Source organism: Zootoca vivipara, chromosome 6 (genome assembly GCF_963506605.1).
Source record: "Zootoca vivipara chromosome 6, rZooViv1.1, whole genome shotgun sequence".
Lineage (NCBI taxonomy): Eukaryota > Metazoa > Chordata > Lepidosauria > Squamata > Lacertidae > Zootoca > Zootoca vivipara.
Window position 1 is genome coordinate 18,333,398 of NC_083281.1, and position 20,270 is coordinate 18,353,667.

At 50.5% G+C, this 20,270-nt stretch overlaps 1 protein-coding gene across 2 annotated transcripts in view; it reads left to right on the plus strand.

The window, feature by feature from the left end:
• The window catches only part of ACTN4 (actinin alpha 4), a 107,923-nt gene extending 90,329 nt beyond the window's left edge, over positions 1-17,594 (plus strand). For both annotated transcript variants that reach the window (XM_035117974.2, XM_035117973.2), the window contains exons 12-21: positions 2,709-2,859; positions 6,334-6,442; positions 6,553-6,693; positions 7,396-7,578; positions 7,754-7,888; positions 8,742-8,921; positions 9,707-9,853; positions 11,138-11,218; positions 13,740-13,898; positions 14,944-17,594. In XM_035117974.2, coding sequence (XP_034973865.1) covers positions 2,709-2,859; positions 6,334-6,442; positions 6,553-6,693; positions 7,396-7,578; positions 7,754-7,888; positions 8,742-8,921; positions 9,707-9,853; positions 11,138-11,218; positions 13,740-13,898; positions 14,944-15,102 — 1,445 coding nt within the window. In that variant the 3' untranslated portion in view covers positions 15,103-17,594. The remainder of the gene's footprint in view (positions 1-2,708; positions 2,860-6,333; positions 6,443-6,552; positions 6,694-7,395; positions 7,579-7,753; positions 7,889-8,741; positions 8,922-9,706; positions 9,854-11,137; positions 11,219-13,739; positions 13,899-14,943) is intronic.
• Positions 17,595-20,270: the final 2,676 nt, after the last annotated feature.

Here is a 20,270-nt window from a genome sequence, read left to right on the forward strand (position 1 = left end):
GCAAAAAAATCAATAATCATAAAGTAACCCATTTTTCCTCTTGTAGGATAGAACTGCAATCAGGTATCTAGCTACAAGGAGTGATCTACTTGGCTCATTATCCTGTAACAGATATGTTAACTGGGATTCCGAAGTCTTATCCAAAGTTTCAGATATTAAGGGGGATAAAAATCTGGTCCGAGGGACCATGTGCAAGGGGCAACAGAATAATATATGATGGAGGGATTCTATGGATCTGTTGTCACATGCACACAGAACTGAACTCTGGCCTTTCGAGAACCTATTATTCATAACATTGCAAGGAAAGACATTAAATCTTGCCTTAATAAAGGCAAACCTATGGGCCGCGACTGATAGGGATGTCAAATAAGATGGAATCTGCAGGGAGGGCACTATGCCGAGGTTCGATGGTGAACAGGTACCACTTCCCATTATGACATTTTGCTGGAGGTCCATCTCCTCTAGTTTTTGCTTGAGGGTTCTTTTAGCTGTGGCAAGGTCTAGTTTCAACAAGTCCGAAGGGGACAGTCCATAGGACACAATTTTAGTATGGATCGTTTTTGCCCAGGGACTAGGAAACTCGTCTCGCCAAAGACATTGAATCAAATAACGATTCGGAAGCCTGTACCACAGAGACAGCCAATAGCATAGAATACGCCTCCAGAAAATAGTTTCTAGAGAGGAGATTTTTAATTCTAAGCGAATGGCTGAATTACTGACACACTGAGGCAGTTTTAATAGACGTCTCATGAATTGATTTTGGATTACCTCCAAAGGCCTTAAATTTACTGCGGCCCCCCATAGTGGGGCGGCATAGGTCATTGTCGCGATCACTTTGTTGTTAAATACCTTCAAGGCGGATGGAACGTGGAGAGCCCCGTCAGAGAAGAAAAAGCGCAAAAGCGCGAAAGAAAGGGCTTTGGCCTTATTTAGGGTATATGCAATATGTGCTTTCCAGCCCATATTGTGTTGGAGATAAACTCCTAGGTATTGAAATTTAAAAACCTGTTCGATAGGTTTCCCGTCTAGTTCCCACTTATATGATTTTCGACTTTTGGAAAAAATTAGAACTTTGGATTTAGATTGGTTTATGGTGAGAAAATTGGATTTACAATATGAAGCAAAAATTTTGAGTGCCCTCCTAAGGCCAATTCTCGAAAAAGAGAGGAGAACTGCATCGTCTGCGTAAAGTAATAGTGGGCAGCGGTAGTTTGCAAGGCGTGGGGCATGGATGGTTATTTGGGATTCGGCTAAGGGTGTGGGGGAATCCTTGTCCAGAAAGCAAGACCCACCCACCCCAGATACCCCCCCCTGCCCTGACCAGTGAGACAAACAGGACAGCAGGGGGTGCTATTAATCTCGAGTGATACTCTGACCCTTAACCTCCGCTGCCATGCGTAATATCATTGGGAGAAGAAAAGGAGTAAACTCTACACAAATCCAGAGCGGGGTCCCTAAGGGCGGTTGGATGGCGCCTTGTATGCCACCTTCTGGCAGCTCCGGCAGCCAAGCTGGTGCCAAACGTCTTGCTCTGCTTTCCTTTGGATCACATATTTGAGGATGAGAGGGGGGTCTTGTCTTCTGGGCTGCCCAGGATCTCCATGCACACTGCCCAGGCTTGCGCCCCAGGGAGGTCGCTTGGGTAGCTGCTAATGCAATGGTTTGACTTCACCCCCGGAGGTGTGCTCCATTGTCTCTCTAGGCAGACAGATGCCAACGGCTGTAGTGGCAGGGAGGGCAAGTTATTGTTTTGGGGACCTTGCACCTTTTAGGGTAGCCGTCTTCTTGGCCCGATGCCCTCCAGCTGTTTTGGGCTACAACTCCCATCAGGCTGCTGGCTGGGGCTGATGGGAGTTGTAGTCCAAAGCACTACCGAGTTGCCTGTATGTAGTGGCTGGAGCAGCAAAGTTGGGCATGTCTTTGCACCCAGCCAAGTTCAGCTGGTAGGCTCTGGTATGAGGTAAAACAACCCTGTTAGGTAGTCCAGCAGATGAGGAAGAGGGGAGATGGAGGGAAATGGTGCCTGTCTCAAGACCCCATGGATTGCCTGTAGGTGGGGCTGAGGATTTCTTGTGCTACAGCTGTCCTTGTGACGGGCTCCATGGGAGACTGGTGACATTCCTCTGCTCTCCACCCCCACCCCCCAATTATATATAATTTTTTATTAATTTTTTCTAATTTACATTTCAAAATATTCATTTAAACAACCTTAAATCAGTGCCTTCTCTTCTTCTCTTTCCGTGGAGCATACCCTGTATGGTATGTTCATTTTACATACCATACATTCCTGCATATTTTACATGAACTAAACCAGGGGTAGGCAACCTAAGGCCCATGGGCCACAAGCAGCCCACAGGGGTCGTTCAACTAGCCCACAAGCCGCCCCCGAACCGAGCCGCCTGCTCGGCAAGTCCTACGCACTGCGCTAAACCAGTGCAGCAAGGCGCAGGGACTCACTTCTGCGGTGCCGGAAATCGCCTCTGCACATGCTCAATCTGGCCCACGGAGGGATCTCTGCTGCTGAGGCGAGGTAAACCTTGCCGACCCCTGAACTAAACCATTCAGTAATCCATTGTTGCATCCATCAAAACTGATTTACACTGTTGAATTTATCTTAATGCTTTTTTATTGTCTTGCAACCGGCGGGGGGGGGCGCTCCTCGATAGCTTTTGACCAGCCCCTTCCACCTTCTCTCCCAACAACCCCAGGCAAAGAGACCATGCTGCGGCAGAAGGACTACGAGACGGCCACCCTGTCGGATATCAAGGCCCTGATCCGGAAGCACGAGGCTTTTGAGAGCGACCTGGCGGCTCACCAGGATCGTGTGGAGCAGATAGCGGCCATCGCGCAGGAGCTCAAGTACGCTCTTCCCCAGGCCTTTTTTTTTCCTTCTGGCAAAAGCAGCTCTCTTTCTGGGAGCATCGCCACCCAGGCTATGCCCATGAGCACACATAATATTGCGACGGGGGGCGCCATTGCATCCATGACCGGCTTGTGGGCTTCTTCCCATTGGGGCATCTGTTCGGCCACTGTGAGAAAAGGAATACCGGGCTGGATGGGCCCTTGGCCTGGTCCAGCCACCAGGCTCTTCTGTTCTGAACTTGGCCTTGAATTCCAGCCAGTTCTAGGGCAGGTGTTCGGCAGCGGAGTGGACCATTTTGGAAGATGGCACCGTCCTTCATTGGAGGTTTATTACGCAAGAGTTTGGACAGACACCTGCCAGGGATTCTTTAGCACTGCAGGGGGTTGGACTAGACGATGCTTGGGGTCCCTTCCAGCTCTGTGGCTCTGCATCGGTGGGCTACAACTCCCGTCATCCACGGCCATCTTAGATCAGAGACCAAGGAGGATGGGAGTTGCCGTCCACCCACATCTGTGAACCCAAAGTTGAATGAAACCATGACGCTCGGAGCAGCCTCCATGCTGAAACTATCAGACTGCCGCTCTAAAGCCAGGACACCTGTGGCTTCCTGCTGAGCCAGTCCTCTGGCCCCCTCGAGCCCAGACAGTAAAAATCCCAATTTCAGTCACTCTTGGTGTGTGTGCGTGTGTCTTTGTGCGAGCGTGCGTGTTTATGCCGTAAGATTTTCCTGCATCCTGTGTAAAGGAAACCGCAGCAGCCTCCAGGCCCTTTAGAGAGCTTCCCAGCCGCCATTCCTTCACACCGCCCAGGCTCACTATTTTGTGTGTGTGTGTGTGTGTGTGACTCGAACCGTCTTGCAGCAAGGGGGCCGACACAAAGAGACACTGTGTGATATTTTTGGCAGGTCCAAAATAGCAACCGCACCGCCCCTTTTTCTTTCCGTTTGTCACTGAGATCCCTTTCCAATGCGTCTTTGGCTCCTGCACAGAAACGGCTGGGATCACCTCTCTTTTTGGAAAGAGTTCCTAAAAGAGTGTTCTCTTCCACTTGCGCACACACACACACGATACACAGTGCCCCTATTGTTCTCCTTCCCTCCTCCCTTTGTGTGACACCAGAATGTGCTTATTGTAAGAGTTTGCTGCAAACTTCTTCGTCCACCCCCTACCCCTTCTCCCTGCCCCCCCCCCAACCCGGATAAACTCGGGCACAATTAGTACACACACAGGCGAGAGCCATGAATAGCAGCTCTTATTCCCGTGGCTGGGAATGGCAGGGAACTTGGAAACATGGATGTGTGTGGCCTGCAGCGTGACTTCATGGGGGAGAGAACACACACACACAAAACACCTCTCTTGCAAAAAAAAAAAAAGCAAGCAAAAAAGCCTTGAAATAGCAAAAGCGCCATTTGAAGGCCGCGGAAGCCTTTTCACCCTGCATCTGTTGCTTTGGGAGTCGCTAGGCAATAAATATCCTTCTCTCCCACCCACTAGTCATGAGTTAGACACGGATCCCAGGTTAGGGGTGTTCTGCCTGAAACCAGGCACCCTGCTTCCCCGCATGTCTGGTTGCTGCGGCTCCGCTGGCCCCCTCCCAAGGTATTTCGCTTGGCAAACCTCCCGGCTTTTTTTTTCTGCGGCTCTTGCTCCATCCCAAACATGTAGCGACATGCAGCCTTCCAGAGGAGCTCTGCTAAAAACTTTGCATTCAGGGCCGGGGGGGGGGGGGAGATGTTGGCTGGGAACGTGCCACTTTTGGGGCTAGGCGCTAGACTCGCCCCGCCCCCCCCTAGAGGCTTTGGGGGAGAGCTCCCAACCCGTCCGTCTGGTGGGCAGAGAGAGCCTTGAAAGGGGGAAGCAGCACCCTCTGGTGCCCAAGAGCTGCCACTGTGTTGGTTGCGCAGCAGCCGGGCTCAAGGAGGAAATAGATGCCTGGCGTCTCTCGCACCCGGTTGCTGCTTTCCTGAATATCCGCCTCCCCAGTCCGGCTCATGGCAGTACTTAACAACTCTGTGCACGTGGGGCTTTACAAAGTGTAAGAGGGCAAGTCTCCGTTCCAAGGTGCTCTCAGTCATACCGTATTGGCCCAAATATAAGCCGCACTTTTTTTTCCAAAATTCCAAACGTGAAAAGTTAAAGTGTGGCTTATATTCGTAACCTTACGCCGCCGCCCCCCCGGAAGTAGCCTGGGAGTGCTGGGCAACGGTTCCCGTCCCCCAAGCCGCTGAATTTTAAAGGTATGGCTAATTTGCGGGTGCGTCTTGTATTCCGTCCAATACGGTAAATCTACTGCAGAGACATTAGAGCTCTGCCTTATGGGATGCTCCCATCTCCTAACTTAGGCCTTATGTGTCTGGTTGGAAGAAGGGATTGGAAGCCAGAGGAAACCCAGTCTGTGTGGGCTCCTTCCTGCTCTCTTCCTTTGACTTTCTGGGAGACGTAGCTTAGCTACTAACCATGGCTTTTCTCCAGCTTGTGGGCCCCCATCTTTCCCAAAGGCGGGGAGGAGGATAGCTCAGTTGGTAGAGGAGGAGATGCTTAAACTCGGGGTCGCGGGTTCGAATCCCTCCTTGGGCAGAAAGATTCCTGCATTGCAGGGGGCTGGGCCAGATTTATCCTTGTGGCCCCTTCCAGCTCTACAATTCTCTGATTCTGTGAAACCCCCCCAGCCTTTTTTTTTTAGCATTGTTTGGAACTCTGAATACTTTGCACGATTGTGTGTGAGTGCGCTTGGCTTAAAGTTGAGTTAGCTGGCAAACCACAGCTGCAACTATGATTCTAGCCCTCACCGTTGCATGCAGAAGGACTTGCAGAAGTCAGATCTCCAGGAGGGAGTGATCTCAGCACTGCGTAACTCCTTGGAGCAGGTGGTTATCACCCAGCTTCCTGCCCTCAGACAGGAATCTCTCTAGTCCAGTGATGGCCAAACTTGGCCCTCCAGCTGTTTTGGGACTACAATTCCCATCATCCCTGGCCACTGGTCCTGTTAGCAGGGGTGGTGGGAGTTGTAGTCCAAAATCAGGGAGGGCCAAGTGTTTTTGAGTACAACTCCCATTATCCTCAGCCAGCACAGGGCTGTTATTTAAAACATCTTGAGGGCACCCGGTTAGCAAAGGCTGCTCTAGGCATTAGCCCACTATAATCCTAAAATCGTAGAGTTGGAAGGAACCCTGAGGGCCACCTAGTCCAACCCAACATGGGGCTCGAACCCACAACCCTGAGATTGAGAATCTCATGCTCTGCTAACGGAGCTATTTGTTCCAATAATTAAAAGACCACAGGTGTGCTCTAAGCAGAGATCATGGCCTCTGCAACAACAGAGAGCCTTAAGAATATTATTTCTCCCTCCTCTTTTCTCCCCTGAGCCCAAGGTGTTTGGCCCATTGTGGTTGTATGAAGGCCTTAGGGGGAAGAGAGCTTAGCCCCACTGGCCTGGCCCTAAGTAATGCCCCCCATCTCTCTGCCCCGCAGTGAGTTGGACTACTACGACTCGCCCAGTGTAAACACCCGGTGCCAGAAGATCTGTGACCAGTGGGACTCGCTCGGATCCTTGACCCACACACGGAGGGAAGCATTGGAGGTGAGCCAGGAGGCTCCTGCAGCTTCCCCTGACCTTCAGCCAGAGGCGCAGGGGAGAGTCTGTGCTGTGTCACGGGACCCGGTCACCTGACCCATTTCTCTCCTGCACAGAAAACAGAGAAGCAGCTGGAGACTATTGACCAGCTCCACTTGGAGTATGCCAAGCGGGCAGCGCCCTTCAACAACTGGATGGAGAGCGCCATGGAGGACCTGCAGGACATGTTCATCGTCCACACCATCGAGGAGATCGAGGTAGGAGGAGTGAGGTGGAAGGGTCACCACACACAATTCAGTTGCCCCAGTTTGCTCAGTAATCAAAGAGGGAGCTAACTCCTTGTTAGCAAAACACGACCCCCACAGGTTTGTTGACTGCAGAGCAGCTCATTCTTCCTCCATGAAAATCAGTTGCCGAGACGGAAAGCCCCCACCTCTCACCAGGGCTTTCCCCAAGCAATTGGAGACTGTGCCTACATGCAGCCAACCTCTCCTCCGCACTTATGGCGTTCAGGAGCTGATTTGTTTGTCAGCTAAGCTGTTCGAGAAACAAGGTTCCACTGCACTGGATTAAGAAATGGTCAAATTAATATAACATTGCCTGTGGGTGATATAATGTCGTCTCGGGGAAACCCAATACAATTGCAGTGTTGTGTTTTTAAGCTTTTGGGCCTGTTTCTGGATGTGGTGAGAAGAAAAACAAAACAGAGGTTATTGCAGTCAAGCTTGAGGAATCAGCATGTTTCTACATGAGTAGAACGTGTGCTTTTATTTAAAATGCATCTCTGGGTTATTTGTGGGGCATAGGAATCCGTTCATTTCCCCCCCAAAAAATATAGTCCAGCCCACCACATAGTTTGAGGGACAGTGGACCGGCCCATGGTAGAAAAGGTTTGCTGACCACTGATTCTAGTCCAACACAAGGCAGGAATTGCCGCTAACAAATCCCTTTTCTCCCAGGGCTTGATTGCAGCCCATGACCAGTTCAAGTCCACCCTTCCCGACGCAGACAAGGAGCGTGAGGCCATCCTGGGTATCCAGAGCGAAGCGCAGAAGATTGCAGACTACAATAACATAAAACTCTCCGGGAACAACCCGTACACTACGGTCACTCCGCAGATCATCAACTCCAAGTGGGAAAGGGTGCGTGGAGATGTCCGGACCGTGTCATGAATCCAGGCAGAATCCTGGAGGGAGATATTGGGGGGGGGGCGAGAGAGAAGGCACCCAGCTGAAGTGGCCCACAGCCAGTTCAGCTGGTGGGAGACGCTGGGGGCTGACGATCCAACTCTTTTTGTTCTCGTTTTCATTGGAGCAGGTCCAGCAGCTGGTGCCAAAGAGGGACCACGCCCTGCAAGACGAACAGAGCAAGCAGCAGTCCAATGAACATCTGCGCCGGCAGTTTGCTAGCCAGGCCAACATTGTTGGGCCTTGGATCCAGACCAAAATGGAGGTGAGGGGGCTCTGCCCGCTGCTCCCCACTTGCTGCTCCCTGCTTGCCCCACAGAATAATTTGGAGAGGTGCAGAGAGGAGAGATTTCTGTTTCATTTCATTTTCACTATCAATTCGTATACCGCCTTTCTTGTAAACACAAGGCAGTTTACAAGCTTGCAACATAGACAGCAAAGATCACACGCCTAATAGCAATCTTATCCAATTCTTTTAAAAGTCATATGTAATAAAAGCGTAAGTTAAAAATAAACAACTTAAATAAAGCAATATTCATTAGTCCTTTAGAATATAACAGCAAACAGTTAATTTAAATAATAATTAAACAGTATACACTTATCAGTTAGAATAAAGAATTACTAAGCTGTAATCAATAAAAATAACGGCAGGACACAATGCATAAAATAACAACGAAACCAGGATCAAATTGAGAAACAAGGACGCACAGATGATGAAATTGTTTTTTGAAAATATCCCTGAACTCCTCCTCTCTTCCCAGCTACTTCTGCTGTTCTCATTGTCATGGTCTGGGAAAGGCTCTCAGGTTCTGGAGGGTGGGGCAAGGCAGGTGGAAAAAGCTGGAGACCTGGAGCATCGGTGCAGCCTAAGAGCCAACAATGAGACATGTGAGCCAGGAATTGCCCATCTCTCACCATGGGCTCTGCTGCTCTGAGAGCCTTTTGGGCTGGTGTAGCAGACTTAGAGTATAATACTAGCCATGCCTCCTGCTTGAATTGGGGGCAGTGCCTTCCAGGTCTAAAAGCCAGGCGGTCAAGCTTGTTCTGGGCGGGATCTCTGTCTACCCGGCCTGTTTGCCCTGACATGGCTTCACCTTCTTCTCTCCCCCCTCCGCCAGGAGATCGGCCGCATCTCCATCGAGATGAACGGGACCCTAGAAGACCAGCTGGACCACCTGAAGCTGTATGAGCAGAGCATCGTGGATTACAAGCCCAACATTGACCTCTTGGAGCAGCAGCACCAGCTTATCCAAGAGGCGCTCATCTTCGACAACAAGCACACCAACTTCACCATGGAGGTGAGGGCAGCGTGGGCATGCTCTCAGCCAGCTAGCCATACAACCGGCCGCTCTGGTGGTTGTTTTTTCTGGCAGTTTGCATACTGGGGAAACGGGAGTCGTGGAGCAGGCCTGCAAAACTGATACAGTGGTACTTCGGTTCTCGGAACGTCTCTGTTGACGAACGTTTCGGAACCCAAGCGCAACGGAAATCTGGGAGCAAATGCTTCCGTTTTCAAAACGCGCCTCGGAAGTCGAACAACTTCCACTGCATGTTTTTCAATTTTCTCAATTGAATCTGCAGACAGCTTTTTGCGCTTCGGTTTTTTTACGTTTCGGAACTCGAACGGTCTTCCAGAATGGATTTACGTTCGAGAACCCGAGGTACCACTGTAACTGCTTTTTTCAAAGAAGTATTATTCAAAGAATAAACGGCGCAAACAGCAACGATAAATTATTTCAGTCAGCGCCATTTGGAAACGTATAGGAAGGCAGCCGTACAAGCGTCTCAAGCCCAGGGAGAGTTTCCAGGGCTGGCTGCTGGTTTTAGGGTTTCAGGCATGCACCAGCCAGGCTCATCTTCCTAGGCCCTTTTGCTGAGTGGGGAAGGCTTTGATTCAAGGGGTTCTGCCTAGTTCTTTACAAAGCAACCTTTGTTGGGCTGGGGGAACCCTCTGCTCTCTACCAGATCTCAGCCACTGATAGGTCCCAGGTGCAGATTCAGCTTTCAATAAGGCAGTGCACCAAAGCGGGTGAGTTATTCAGCCTTGCCTCTTCCTCCCTTGCCCCGAACTCTTCGTTCCCAGCATATCCGTGTCGGGTGGGAGCAACTCCTCACCACCACAGCCCGGACCAGCAACGAAGTGGAGAACCAAATCTTGACCCGGGACGCCAAGGGGATCAGCCAGGAGCAGATGCAGGAGTTCCGGGCCTCCTTCAACCACTTCGATAAGGTAACCTGAGTTTGGCGCAGGGCTGGAGCCTCGTGGTGGAGCAGCCGGAAAGTCATTTTTGGATGCAGAAGAGTCTGCCCTCTGTGTGTGTGTGTGTGTGTGTGTGTGTGTGTGTGTGACTCTACTGCATCTGATCACCACTAATAAAAAGAATGAAAGAGAGGAAACTCCTCCCCACAAGAAAGGGTTCGTGCCCTCAGATTGAAAAATGACAAGGAGGCTGGCACCAGTTGGGGGGTCCTCTGAGCTCAGCATTGTAGCGCTGCCACGAGCGCTTTTGTTTACCTTAATTTCCAGGCTATGCTCATTCCTCATGATTTATATTTTTATTCCGCCCCTTCTTTCAAAGGGCTCGGGGTAGTTGCAGTCCCCTCCCTGCATTTTATCCCCTCTCTCCAACCCTGTGAGGTAGGCCCGGCTTAGACAGTAGCTTCCAGCTCTTGGGGTGACCCTGCTTTCTCACCCTTGGCAGAATTTTATTTTTAAAAGGGTTGAACAGTTTGGGGCTCAAGCTTCCAGCCGCTTTTCTGCTGCCCAAATCAGGCCTGTTCATTTTTTGTCCAGAGGAAACTGGGCAGGCCTGTTGTTGGCACCTGTCTGTCCTGAGAGAGAATGGAGTGTGCCTCCAGGGATGAAGTCAAACCACTGCGTTAGCAGCACTGAAGTGGCACAAGCCTGGGCGGTGTGTCTCGAGGTCCTGGGCTCCTGGACCACAAGGACACACACACACACACGGCTTCGCTGATGTGGCCCCAAGGAAAGCAGAGCAAGACGTTTGGCACCAGCTTGGCTGCAGGAGTTGCCAGAAGGACTCCGCTCCGGATTTGTGCAGGGTTTACTCCCGAGCCTTTTCTTCTCCCAAAGATGTCCTGCAAAGCAGCGGAGGTTTAAGATAAAGTTTTCCTTCTCCTAGATGGGCTCCCTTCCCAGGTTGACAAGCCCCATAGAAGCCAGTACTCTTTTTCACGGCTTGTTAACCGAACGTCTGATCAGAACAGGTGGTGGTGTGAAAGTCCTGTCTCTTTTGAGCGTCCCAACCAGGTCCTTGAAGCAGGCAGTCCAAAGGGCTCCTCTTCTTCTTCCCCCTCCTCCTCTGCCCACTTCCTGGGCCTGTGGGCTGGAGCTGCCCCCCGAGAGCACCCACGAGAGAGTTGGAACTAACGCCGTGTCTTTTCCCCTCCCCCCTCCCTTGTCGTGTGCACGTGGGCTCTCCCGCCCTTCTCCCCCCCCCTCAAATGTGCATGCCGCACCCTCCGCCCCTCCCTGCGCGTGGCCTGGCGGCAGGACCACGGCGGCTCCCTGGGACCCGAAGAGTTCAAAGCCTGCCTCATCAGCTTGGGATACGATGTGGAGAATGACAGACAGGTACCCGACGCCCGTTAAACCGCGCAGCCGCTCGGCGATGTTGCAATTAACCTGATCTCCTTTCTCTCTTCCTTCACCACGTTTGTTTCTCCCCACCGCCACCACCACCAAACACCCACTTTTCTTCTTCTTCTTCCTCCCCACCACCTTGTTGTCGTCGTGTTTCATGTATCCGATTTGTGCGCCTGTGTCTTCCCCCACTTCCCCTGTCGTCTGTTTACGTGGCATCTCGATGGCTTCTCTTGACTGATGTTCTCTCTCTTTCTGTGTCTCTTTTCCTCCATGGGGCTCTGTGGCCCTCTCCTCCCTTTCCATCTTTGCATGCCTTCTCCATTTGCGTTCTCTGCCTCCTCCCTCTCCCTCCCTTCGTCTGTCGGCCTCTGGGAATAGAAGCGCACGGGCAGCATGGACACAGACGACTACCGAGCCCTGCTTATCTCCACGGGATACAGCCTGGTACGCTCTGCTCTCTGCTTCCCCCCCCCCACTTCTCTTCCTTGCTCTGTCCTCAATGCCGACGGCAGCAGCTGGCAACAGCCAAAATGCTGCATCTGTCCGTTGCGTGGCCGACCCTCGCCTTGCGCATTGTCCTTCTGCCTTGGGTACCCAGGCCTTGCTGAACTCCAGCTCCCATTATCCCCTGCCAACTTAGCAGGGGATTGTGGGAGTTGTGGTCCAGGCTGAAGAACACGGGCGTAGGGTGTGAGTCGGACGTGATGTCAAGTCGGGTCCAGGGTCGGGGCTGTGCTTACGGCCAAGTGGTTTGCAAGAAAAGGCGGGTGAGGGTGGGGAATTCAGGGCTACTGGTGGGTGGGCATTTGCTAGGGCTGCTGGGAGTCACAGGTGGGGAGAGGGTGCTGTTGCTTGTGGGCTTCCCATTGGGGGTGTTTGTTTGGCCGCTATGGGACAGGTTGCTAGATTAGATGAATCCCTTGCCTGATCTTGCAGGCTCTTCCTACTGTGAATCGGCAGGGTGGGGGAGTTCCCTTGGGTTGAGTGGGGGTGGCTGTGGAGGGACAACTTTGTATAAAATAAACATGGGGGGGGGCAGAAATCAGGCAGGCACCACCCCTACTAAGTTTCAGACGCCTGGTTAAGATGGTTTTATTCCAGGAGGCCTTTGTCCCTCAGAAATGCTGTTCCGATGTTTTATTCTCCAACATTTTAAATTTTGCCCACATCTGTGCCGTACATTTGAAGCATGTGGCTTCCACCAAAGGATGCTGAGAATTGTAGTAAGCCATGCTCCCAAGTACCCTTAACAAACTACAGTGTCGGTATATGGTACATTTTTATTCTCCAATGGTCACTTTGAGACCCATATAAAGTGGAAATCGGGGTATAGATTTCTAATAAGTAGTGTAGAGGAAGCTGCTTTTATGCCAGGTTTGACTTGTTTACCCATCTAGCTGCCTTCTCCAACGCGGTGCCCTCCTTCATCGCTGACCCTCTGGAGGGCGCTAGCTTGGGGGTTGACTGATTGAGCCCAGCATTGCCTGCAGAGGCTGCCAGTCGTTCTCCCAATCTCTAAGGCAGAGAGACGCTCTTCCCCATTTCCTGCTATCTGGTCTTTTTTCTTTTTAACTGGAGATGGGAGAGACTGGAGACATTCTGCATGCCGAGCGAGTGATCTGTTGCCTTGCTATGGCTCATCCCTAGTATAACACTGCAGTCACAGTGTATCTGAAGAAGTGTGCATGCACACAAAAGCTCATACCAAGAACAAACTTAGTTGCTCTCTAAACCACTGAGCCTAGGGCTTGCCGATCAGGAAGTCGGCGGTTCGAATCCCCGCAACGGGGTGCGCTCCCGTTGCTCGGTTCCAGCTCCTGCCCACCTAGCAGTTTGAAAGCACATCAAAGTGCAAGTAGGTACCGCTCCTGCGGGAAGGTAAACAGCGTTTCCGTGCGCTGCTCTGGTTTGCCAGAAGCGGCTTTGTCATGCTGGCCACATGACCCGGAAGCTGTCTGCAGACAAACACCGGCTCCCTCAGCCTATACAGCGAGATGAGCGTTGCAACCCCAGATTGGTAGCTTTGAGAACATTGTCCAACCATCTCATCCTCTGTTGTCCCCTTCTCCTTGTGCCCTCCATCTTTCCCAACATCAGGATCTTTTCCAGGGAGTCTTGTCTTCTCATGAGGTGGCCAAAGTCTTGGAGCCTCAGCTTCAGGATCTGTCCTGAATATATATATATATATATTTCTGCTGCAATCACAGGAGATTCAAACAGAAATTGAGCCTAGGAAGGAGCAGGTGGGAGCAAGGAAGGTTTGGGCCAAGTTCAACCGGGTGTAGTTCCGAACCCTGCAGAATTCCCACCAGTCCAAATTCGGACAGCCACTTTGACACAGGGTGGAATTGGGGGGGGGGGGGCTCCTTTAAAGCCAAGCCTTGGGGCCGCAACTGAGTTTTCCAGCAAAAGTGTCAGAGCCGTCAAAACGGACTCAGCTGTTTTGCTGCCTTTTTGCCAGGAGAATCAAATGACCTTCTGTCTCTCACCCCCACCCCTGCCTCGCCAGGGAGATGCAGAATTCAACCGGATCATGAGTGTCGTGGACCCCAACAACAGCGGAGTGGTGACTTTCCAAGCCTTCATCGATTTCATGTCCCGGGAGACCACAGACACAGATACAGCCGACCAGGTCATTGCCTCCTTCAAGGTCCTGGCTGGGGACAAGGTGAGTTCAACAAGGGGAAAGCCTTTAAAGAAACGGGGGGGGGGGGGGACATTTCTAGCATTTGTGGCTGAAAAGACATTGCTGAAAGTGCTTGAATCTCAGAAGCCAGAGGAAGAACTGAGTGAGTTTTCTAGCAATTTGGGGCTGGGGGCTTCAAAAACTCCTTAGCCCCCTTCCCCCTGATTATCAAATGCCAAGTAAGGGAGAACATGCAGATTTGTGCAAGCTTTCACCTGATTTCAGGACAGAATAGGGCTTCTCTTGGTGCGGAATTTAGAAAACCTTTTGTGAGTTCTGAGAGTGTACAGTAGTCTTCCAAGACATTTTTTGCCTTGAGATGAGTTTGGGGGCAGATCTGCTCGTACGTTTCAAGCACATTCAACACCGCATTTGAAGCACATGACCTTCCCCCACACCCACCCAAGAATCTGGGAACTCACAGCTAAAATAAGGAGTCAGAAAGACAAAATATCTGTGGAAGAACGGAAACCCTTTTGAGTTTATATAAGAACACGATATAGCGAAATAAAATTTCAAACAGGTCTTGCCTTATGAGCAATGGAAAGAAAATAGAAAAGATTGCAATATAGGATTTAGGTAAATGGATAAGGTTAATAGGTTGGACAGGCAGCAGGGAGAAGAGGGAATTGGACCATCACAGATTAAGGATGGGAAGTTGCCAAGATAAATAAATAGGTTTTGATGTAAATTGTATGTTATATGATCTTAATGTAAAGCAATGCAAAATAATAAACTTTTTTTAAAAAAAGAATCCTGGGAGCTGTAGCTTCCCCCTCACACAGCTACAACTTCCGGCGCCCTTAAACTACAGTTCCCAGGATTCTGGGTCGGGGGAGCCAGGTGCTTTAAAACTGCACTGAATGTGCTGCAAATCTATGGAGTTTGCTGCGAAATTGGCTTGGGACCCCCCCCAAAACCCCTTTGTGTTACCCCAATGTTCCTGATCCGCCACCTAGTGGGCGCAACCTCACGGAGGCCTCTCCTCTTCTCTCCCCCACCCCACCCCACCCCACCCCTGACCCAGAACTACATCACGGCAGAGGAGCTGCGGCGAGAGCTTCCCCCAGACCAGGCCGAGTACTGCATCGCCCGCATGGCACCTTACCAGGGCCCCGACGCCATCCCTGGCGCCCTCGACTACAAGTCCTTCTCCACGGCGCTTTACGGCGAGAGCGACCTGTGAGGGTAGAGCTGGAGGCAGCGGCGGCAACAGCAAGCGCTGGCGCTTTTTGGGGAGGGGGGGGTGACGCTCTGATTTCCCCCCATTCACACACACACACACACACACACACACACACAGAGCAATGGGAACCTTGTCTTTCCTTCTCTCTCTCTCTCTCTTTCTCTCTTTCTCTCCGAGGACAGAAAGCTGCCTCCACGCTGGGCGACCCTGGGAGCTGACCTGTGCCACCCTCTCCCCTCCCCCCATCCCCCCATCCCCATTGCGCACTCAACGGACACTATGCAACAGTTCCAAGTCTTTCCTTTCCCCCAAAACTCTGAGCAGCGGAGGAGCTCAGTGTGGCTCCTTGCTTCCCTGGGGAGGGAGGAAAAGCTCAGCCCTGAGGCCTTTCCAGGAAAGGGGAAAGAGTCCAAAAAGCATCCACCGCAGTTCAGATGGCTATTTTTGTTAGATAGAGATGCCATTCCAGTTTCCCTCCCTCTACTGATCTTAATTGGGCCTGGGGTGGGCTGGAGAGTTCTACTGTTGACTGGCATAATTGGGGCCCTCCCTCCTCCCTCCATCTCTTCCCGGGCACTGTCTTTTAATTTATGTGTCTGGCGTGCCCCCAAGCCGCCCTTGGTCCACGGCGCATTGAAACCCAGCGCCTTCGGCTGCCAAGACGCGCTTCCTTGCTTTCCTCTCTCTCTCTGACACAGAACCTAGATACCTCATTCCGGACCTTTCCACTCGCTGTGCTAGGCAGTTTTTGTTCCTAGCCTGTGCCTCTCGCCCCCCAACCCCAGTTTCGCACCTCCGACTGGCTCTTCCCTCCCCCCCTCCCCCGTTAGGGGTGAGAGGAGGAGGATGGGGGGACCCTCTTCAGGAGTCTAGGACCAAACTCGTGGTTTCTGCCCAGGCTGTTAGCTTTGACTGGGAAGGAGGGCTGGGTCTGTACAGCCATTCCTAGGCAGCTCCTTTAAGCGGTGCCCTCTTTCACGGCCACCCAAGCTCTCAAAGAAATTGGTCACCTTCCCATTCAGGGCTAGGTTTGTTGGAGGGCTTTTCCCCTTCCGCAAACTGAGCACGCGAGTGTTAAAGAGGCAGTGCCTCTCTCCTCAAATCCGTTGCAGCGTCTTCCCCGACGCTCGCAGGAGAAGCAAAACCTTTGTGGAACGGATCCCCACCCCCACCCCCAGCCCTTTCTCCTCTTTTCTCCCACGCTAGTCCCATCTCCAGTTTTATAAATCCACCCGTCCTTCTCTCCCCCATGCTATCAGGTCGTGGCACCCCCCCCCCCCCCCGCCAGCCGCTTTTGTAACAGAGTTTGGAAATAACACAATCTCAGCAATACCGACGCCCATCTTTGAGGCCGAAATGCAAAAACGGTTTGTTTGCTCGCGCGAAGTGCGCCCAGAGGCGACCCAAGGAGGGGCTTTGACTTTCTCCGGGAGGGGAGAGAGGTGCTAGGAGCCGAGCATCAGTCTTAAAAGCAGTTTCCCCCTTCTTGACACCCCTTGTTTTCACACCTGAGGGTGGTTTTTGGGGTGAGAAAAGTGAAAATGTGGGTAGATGACACCAAAGCTGGGGGGGGCGGGGGGAATTGCAAATAACTACAGGTCCTTTTGGAGGGAACTTTTGAGGGGTGTCTGAGAAGGGGGGGGCCAAGACCATTCTTCCCAGCACTCTCTAGCCTGGGGGTGATCCTTGCAAGGTAGCGAAACAGACTCCGCTGCAGGGAAAACAGCTCTCTGGGCCCCTCGCAAACTCTTTGGCTGCTCCCTCTCCTCCCCCCACAGGGCAGGAGCAACTCACTCACTCAGTCTTCCTCTCTCACTCTCTCTCTCGCCTCGCTCTAAACAACCCATATTAAAAATAAAAAAATCCATTGCTTCACGCTTATATATATATATATATATATTATATATATATCTATTTTTTTGTAATTTCTTCATCATGGTGCAGGGTTTTCTGAGGACCAAATCTAAAACGAAAGAGAACCATGCAGAGATCTTTTTTTAAAAAAAGAAAGAGAGAAATTAAAAACACAGCAAACTGTTGCAATTTAATAACGTCCAGATTTATTATTATTAAATATATATATACATCTAGCATCGTATATTGCAGAAGGGTGTGTTTGGGTTTGTTTGTTTGTTTGTTTGTTTGTCTTTGTCTTTTTCCTTCATCATGTAATTAAAAGTTATGGCTGACCGTAGCACTGGGGGTGGGGGTGGGGAACCAGTAACATTCCTACACCTTTTTATTTTTTGGTCACCCATCTTTTTCATTTTGGTTCTCTTCTTCCTTTCTTTTTGTCGTCGGAGAAGGTCTAGCTTATTTTATTGTGTTTGCTCCTGAATGCTTGCCCTCTGGCAGGGGGCGGGCAGTTCAGCCAATAGGGAGTAGCTGGCTTCTGTCTGCCTCTGTTCTACAAACTTCCAAGCTTTCCGGGGAAAACCAGCCCTCCTCCCACTTGGGAACAAGACAATAAAATGTAATATTTTTAAGGATGATTTCTCTCTTGTCGTTCTTTCCCACTGCTTCCCTCCTTTACTCATTCGCCTCCCGGCCCAAGCGTTAGCATTTGTATGCCGTCCTCTCACAAAAGATCGGGGTAGAGTCACGCAAATCCTTTAAAAGCAATGCAGGAGAGCCGTTAAAATGGCCAGCTGCGCTGGGAAAATTTCCAGCATAGCCTTGAAAACATCTTCGGGAAAAACGGGTTGCAAGGGTGAATGGCAGATCCATGCTGGAAGTGTTCGCTGGATTCAGAATATAACGCTTCCTTGGGGGAGATTTTCCTTTTTTCCTTTTTTTAAGATTACCTCGCAGGCCACAAGTTGATCGTCCCAACACTAGAAACCCAGTTGGCTTTGTGTAACAGCACAGTGGCATTCTGTTTCACCAAAGCAGAATGAAATCCATTATTTGGAGAAACAATGAATGAGGGAATGCTCCATTCGCATATGTGGTAGTGGCTAGGATGAGTCCTTTTCTTACCAGTACCGTATTCGCCCGAATATAAGCCGCACCCGCAAATAAGCCACCCCTTTAAAATTCGGGGGGGGGGGAGAAAAAAACAATACCCGAATAGAAGCCACTCCCTTAAAATTGGGTTATAAGTGGAAAATCCACTGCAGTTGGTAGAATTGTAACTCCGAGCCAATTTAAGCCTTTGATCTTGCAAGCCCGCAAAATTTACCGTACAATCGCTAAAATCGCAAATCACTATTCAATTGCTACAATTCCACAGGCACTCACACGTAAATGGCAAATGAACAGTCTTAAGCTCACAAATCGGCAATAACACTCGTTCTTTTTGTTCCGTTTTACTGTATATGTTTCAGCAGCAATACTGTAAACTCCCATTTTTGTAAGGTCACGAATTTAAGCTGCACTTTAACTTTTTACGGTCAGAATCTGGAGGGGGGGGAGTGTGGCTCATATTCAGGCCCATCCCGGTATATCCTTTCCCCTCCCTAGTTCATATATAGCAGACACTTTAGACCACAGCTGCCATCATCCATTGTCCCTGCTTGCTGGGGCCCATAGAAAATGTGGTCAAAAACATCTGGGAGGCAGCAAATTTGGGAAGGCTGGTTTGCGGACTGGGTTGGGAATTGTTTCCGAAAACTCTTCTCATCAGTCCGCATGTGTGGGAAGGGGAGGAAATGATCACTTTACACTGTGTCTGCCACATAATCCAGTTTTAGCCTCAAATTAAGGCATTTGGAGGTCAGTGACTGGAAAAGAAATTCCATGGCTAGTATAAACTCTTGTCAAGGAGGCAGTTGTTGCCCTCTGTGTATGTCACAAACCATTTCCCCCTCTGCTGATAAGCATTGGATCTGTTAAGTTTTCTCTCCAGCCCAACACATTCTCTGAAACACTAAAAAGGCAAGTATTAGATGCTTGTGTGTGTGTGTGTTTGTGTGTACACACGCACGCTTTGCAGCTTAGAATAATGATAAATCTTGCTGTTTATTAATGTTGTTTTCCTACAAGAAAGTTGCAACCATTGTGTGGTTCATCTCTGGCCGGAAGCCGTTTCTAACCCCTTCCTGGCAGAGAGAGAGAGAAGAGGTACTATGAGGATTTTGTGAAGTTTCAATGTAATCTTAACATTTCGGGGGTTTTTCAAATGTGCATCTTGCAGGTTTCTGTTACTGAACCAATGCAGGAGAGCAATGGGAATCTGGGTTGTGGAGAATTGCCGACCCACGTATTGGTGAAGAAGTCAGAGGGGATTAGGACTTGACCTAAAATGGTTACCTTTTTTTGGGCAGCGGGATTTGAGGCAAGAAATAAATCCAAACACTAACCATTCCTGCAATGTGGAAATCCAAGATGTAACAGAGAATTGGCTGTACAACGGATGTGCAGAAAGAGCATCTTTGACAGACCACAAAGACAAAAGAGTTTTGTGGCAGCTTTTGTGATCTAGAAATGCTGTGGCCTCTTTGTTTGGCTGCTATTCCTTCCTGGTTCTCAGGATCTGGCACCTCCCAGGCATCCCACCTTATCTCCCTCACGGTAAGGACATCTCTGGGCATTAGCAAGACATTGATATCATGGCACAAGATCTCGTGGGTTCTATTTCCTGTAATCAACAAAGCATCACACAAACTCCATTCTGTTCTCGGTATCAGAGAAGAGACAAGTTTGCCTCCCTCTTGCACAATACAACTTGGGGACGTGCAACGGAACTGAATGTTGGAAGATTTGGGACAGACAAAAGAGAGTTGTAGTTACAGGTAGGTAGGCATGTTGGTCTGGCGTAGTCGAAACAAAATAAAAAAAAATTCCTTCCAGCGGCACCTTAGAGACCAACTAAGTTTGTCATTGGTATGAGCTTTCATGTGCATGCACACATTTCTTCAGATACACAGATAGAAAGTTAAAGGGTGGACTTTTGCTCCCTCAGGAGGCAGCGATGGCCACCAGAGCAGATTACTTTAAACGAGGATGAGAAATTAATGGAGGACAACAGCTATGGTTCTCACTTGCAGGCTTACAATAGTATAAAGGCCAGTAGCGTAGGAAGATGGGGGCAGTGAGGGCGTGCCCCCCCGGGCTGCGCAGTCCCAGGGGTGCCATCGTGGCTGCCCCCCCCCCCGTGCTGGGTGCCCCGCCCCTAAAACATGCGCCGCATGCCTGCTCTCCACTCCCGGTTGGCCACACTGAGAACA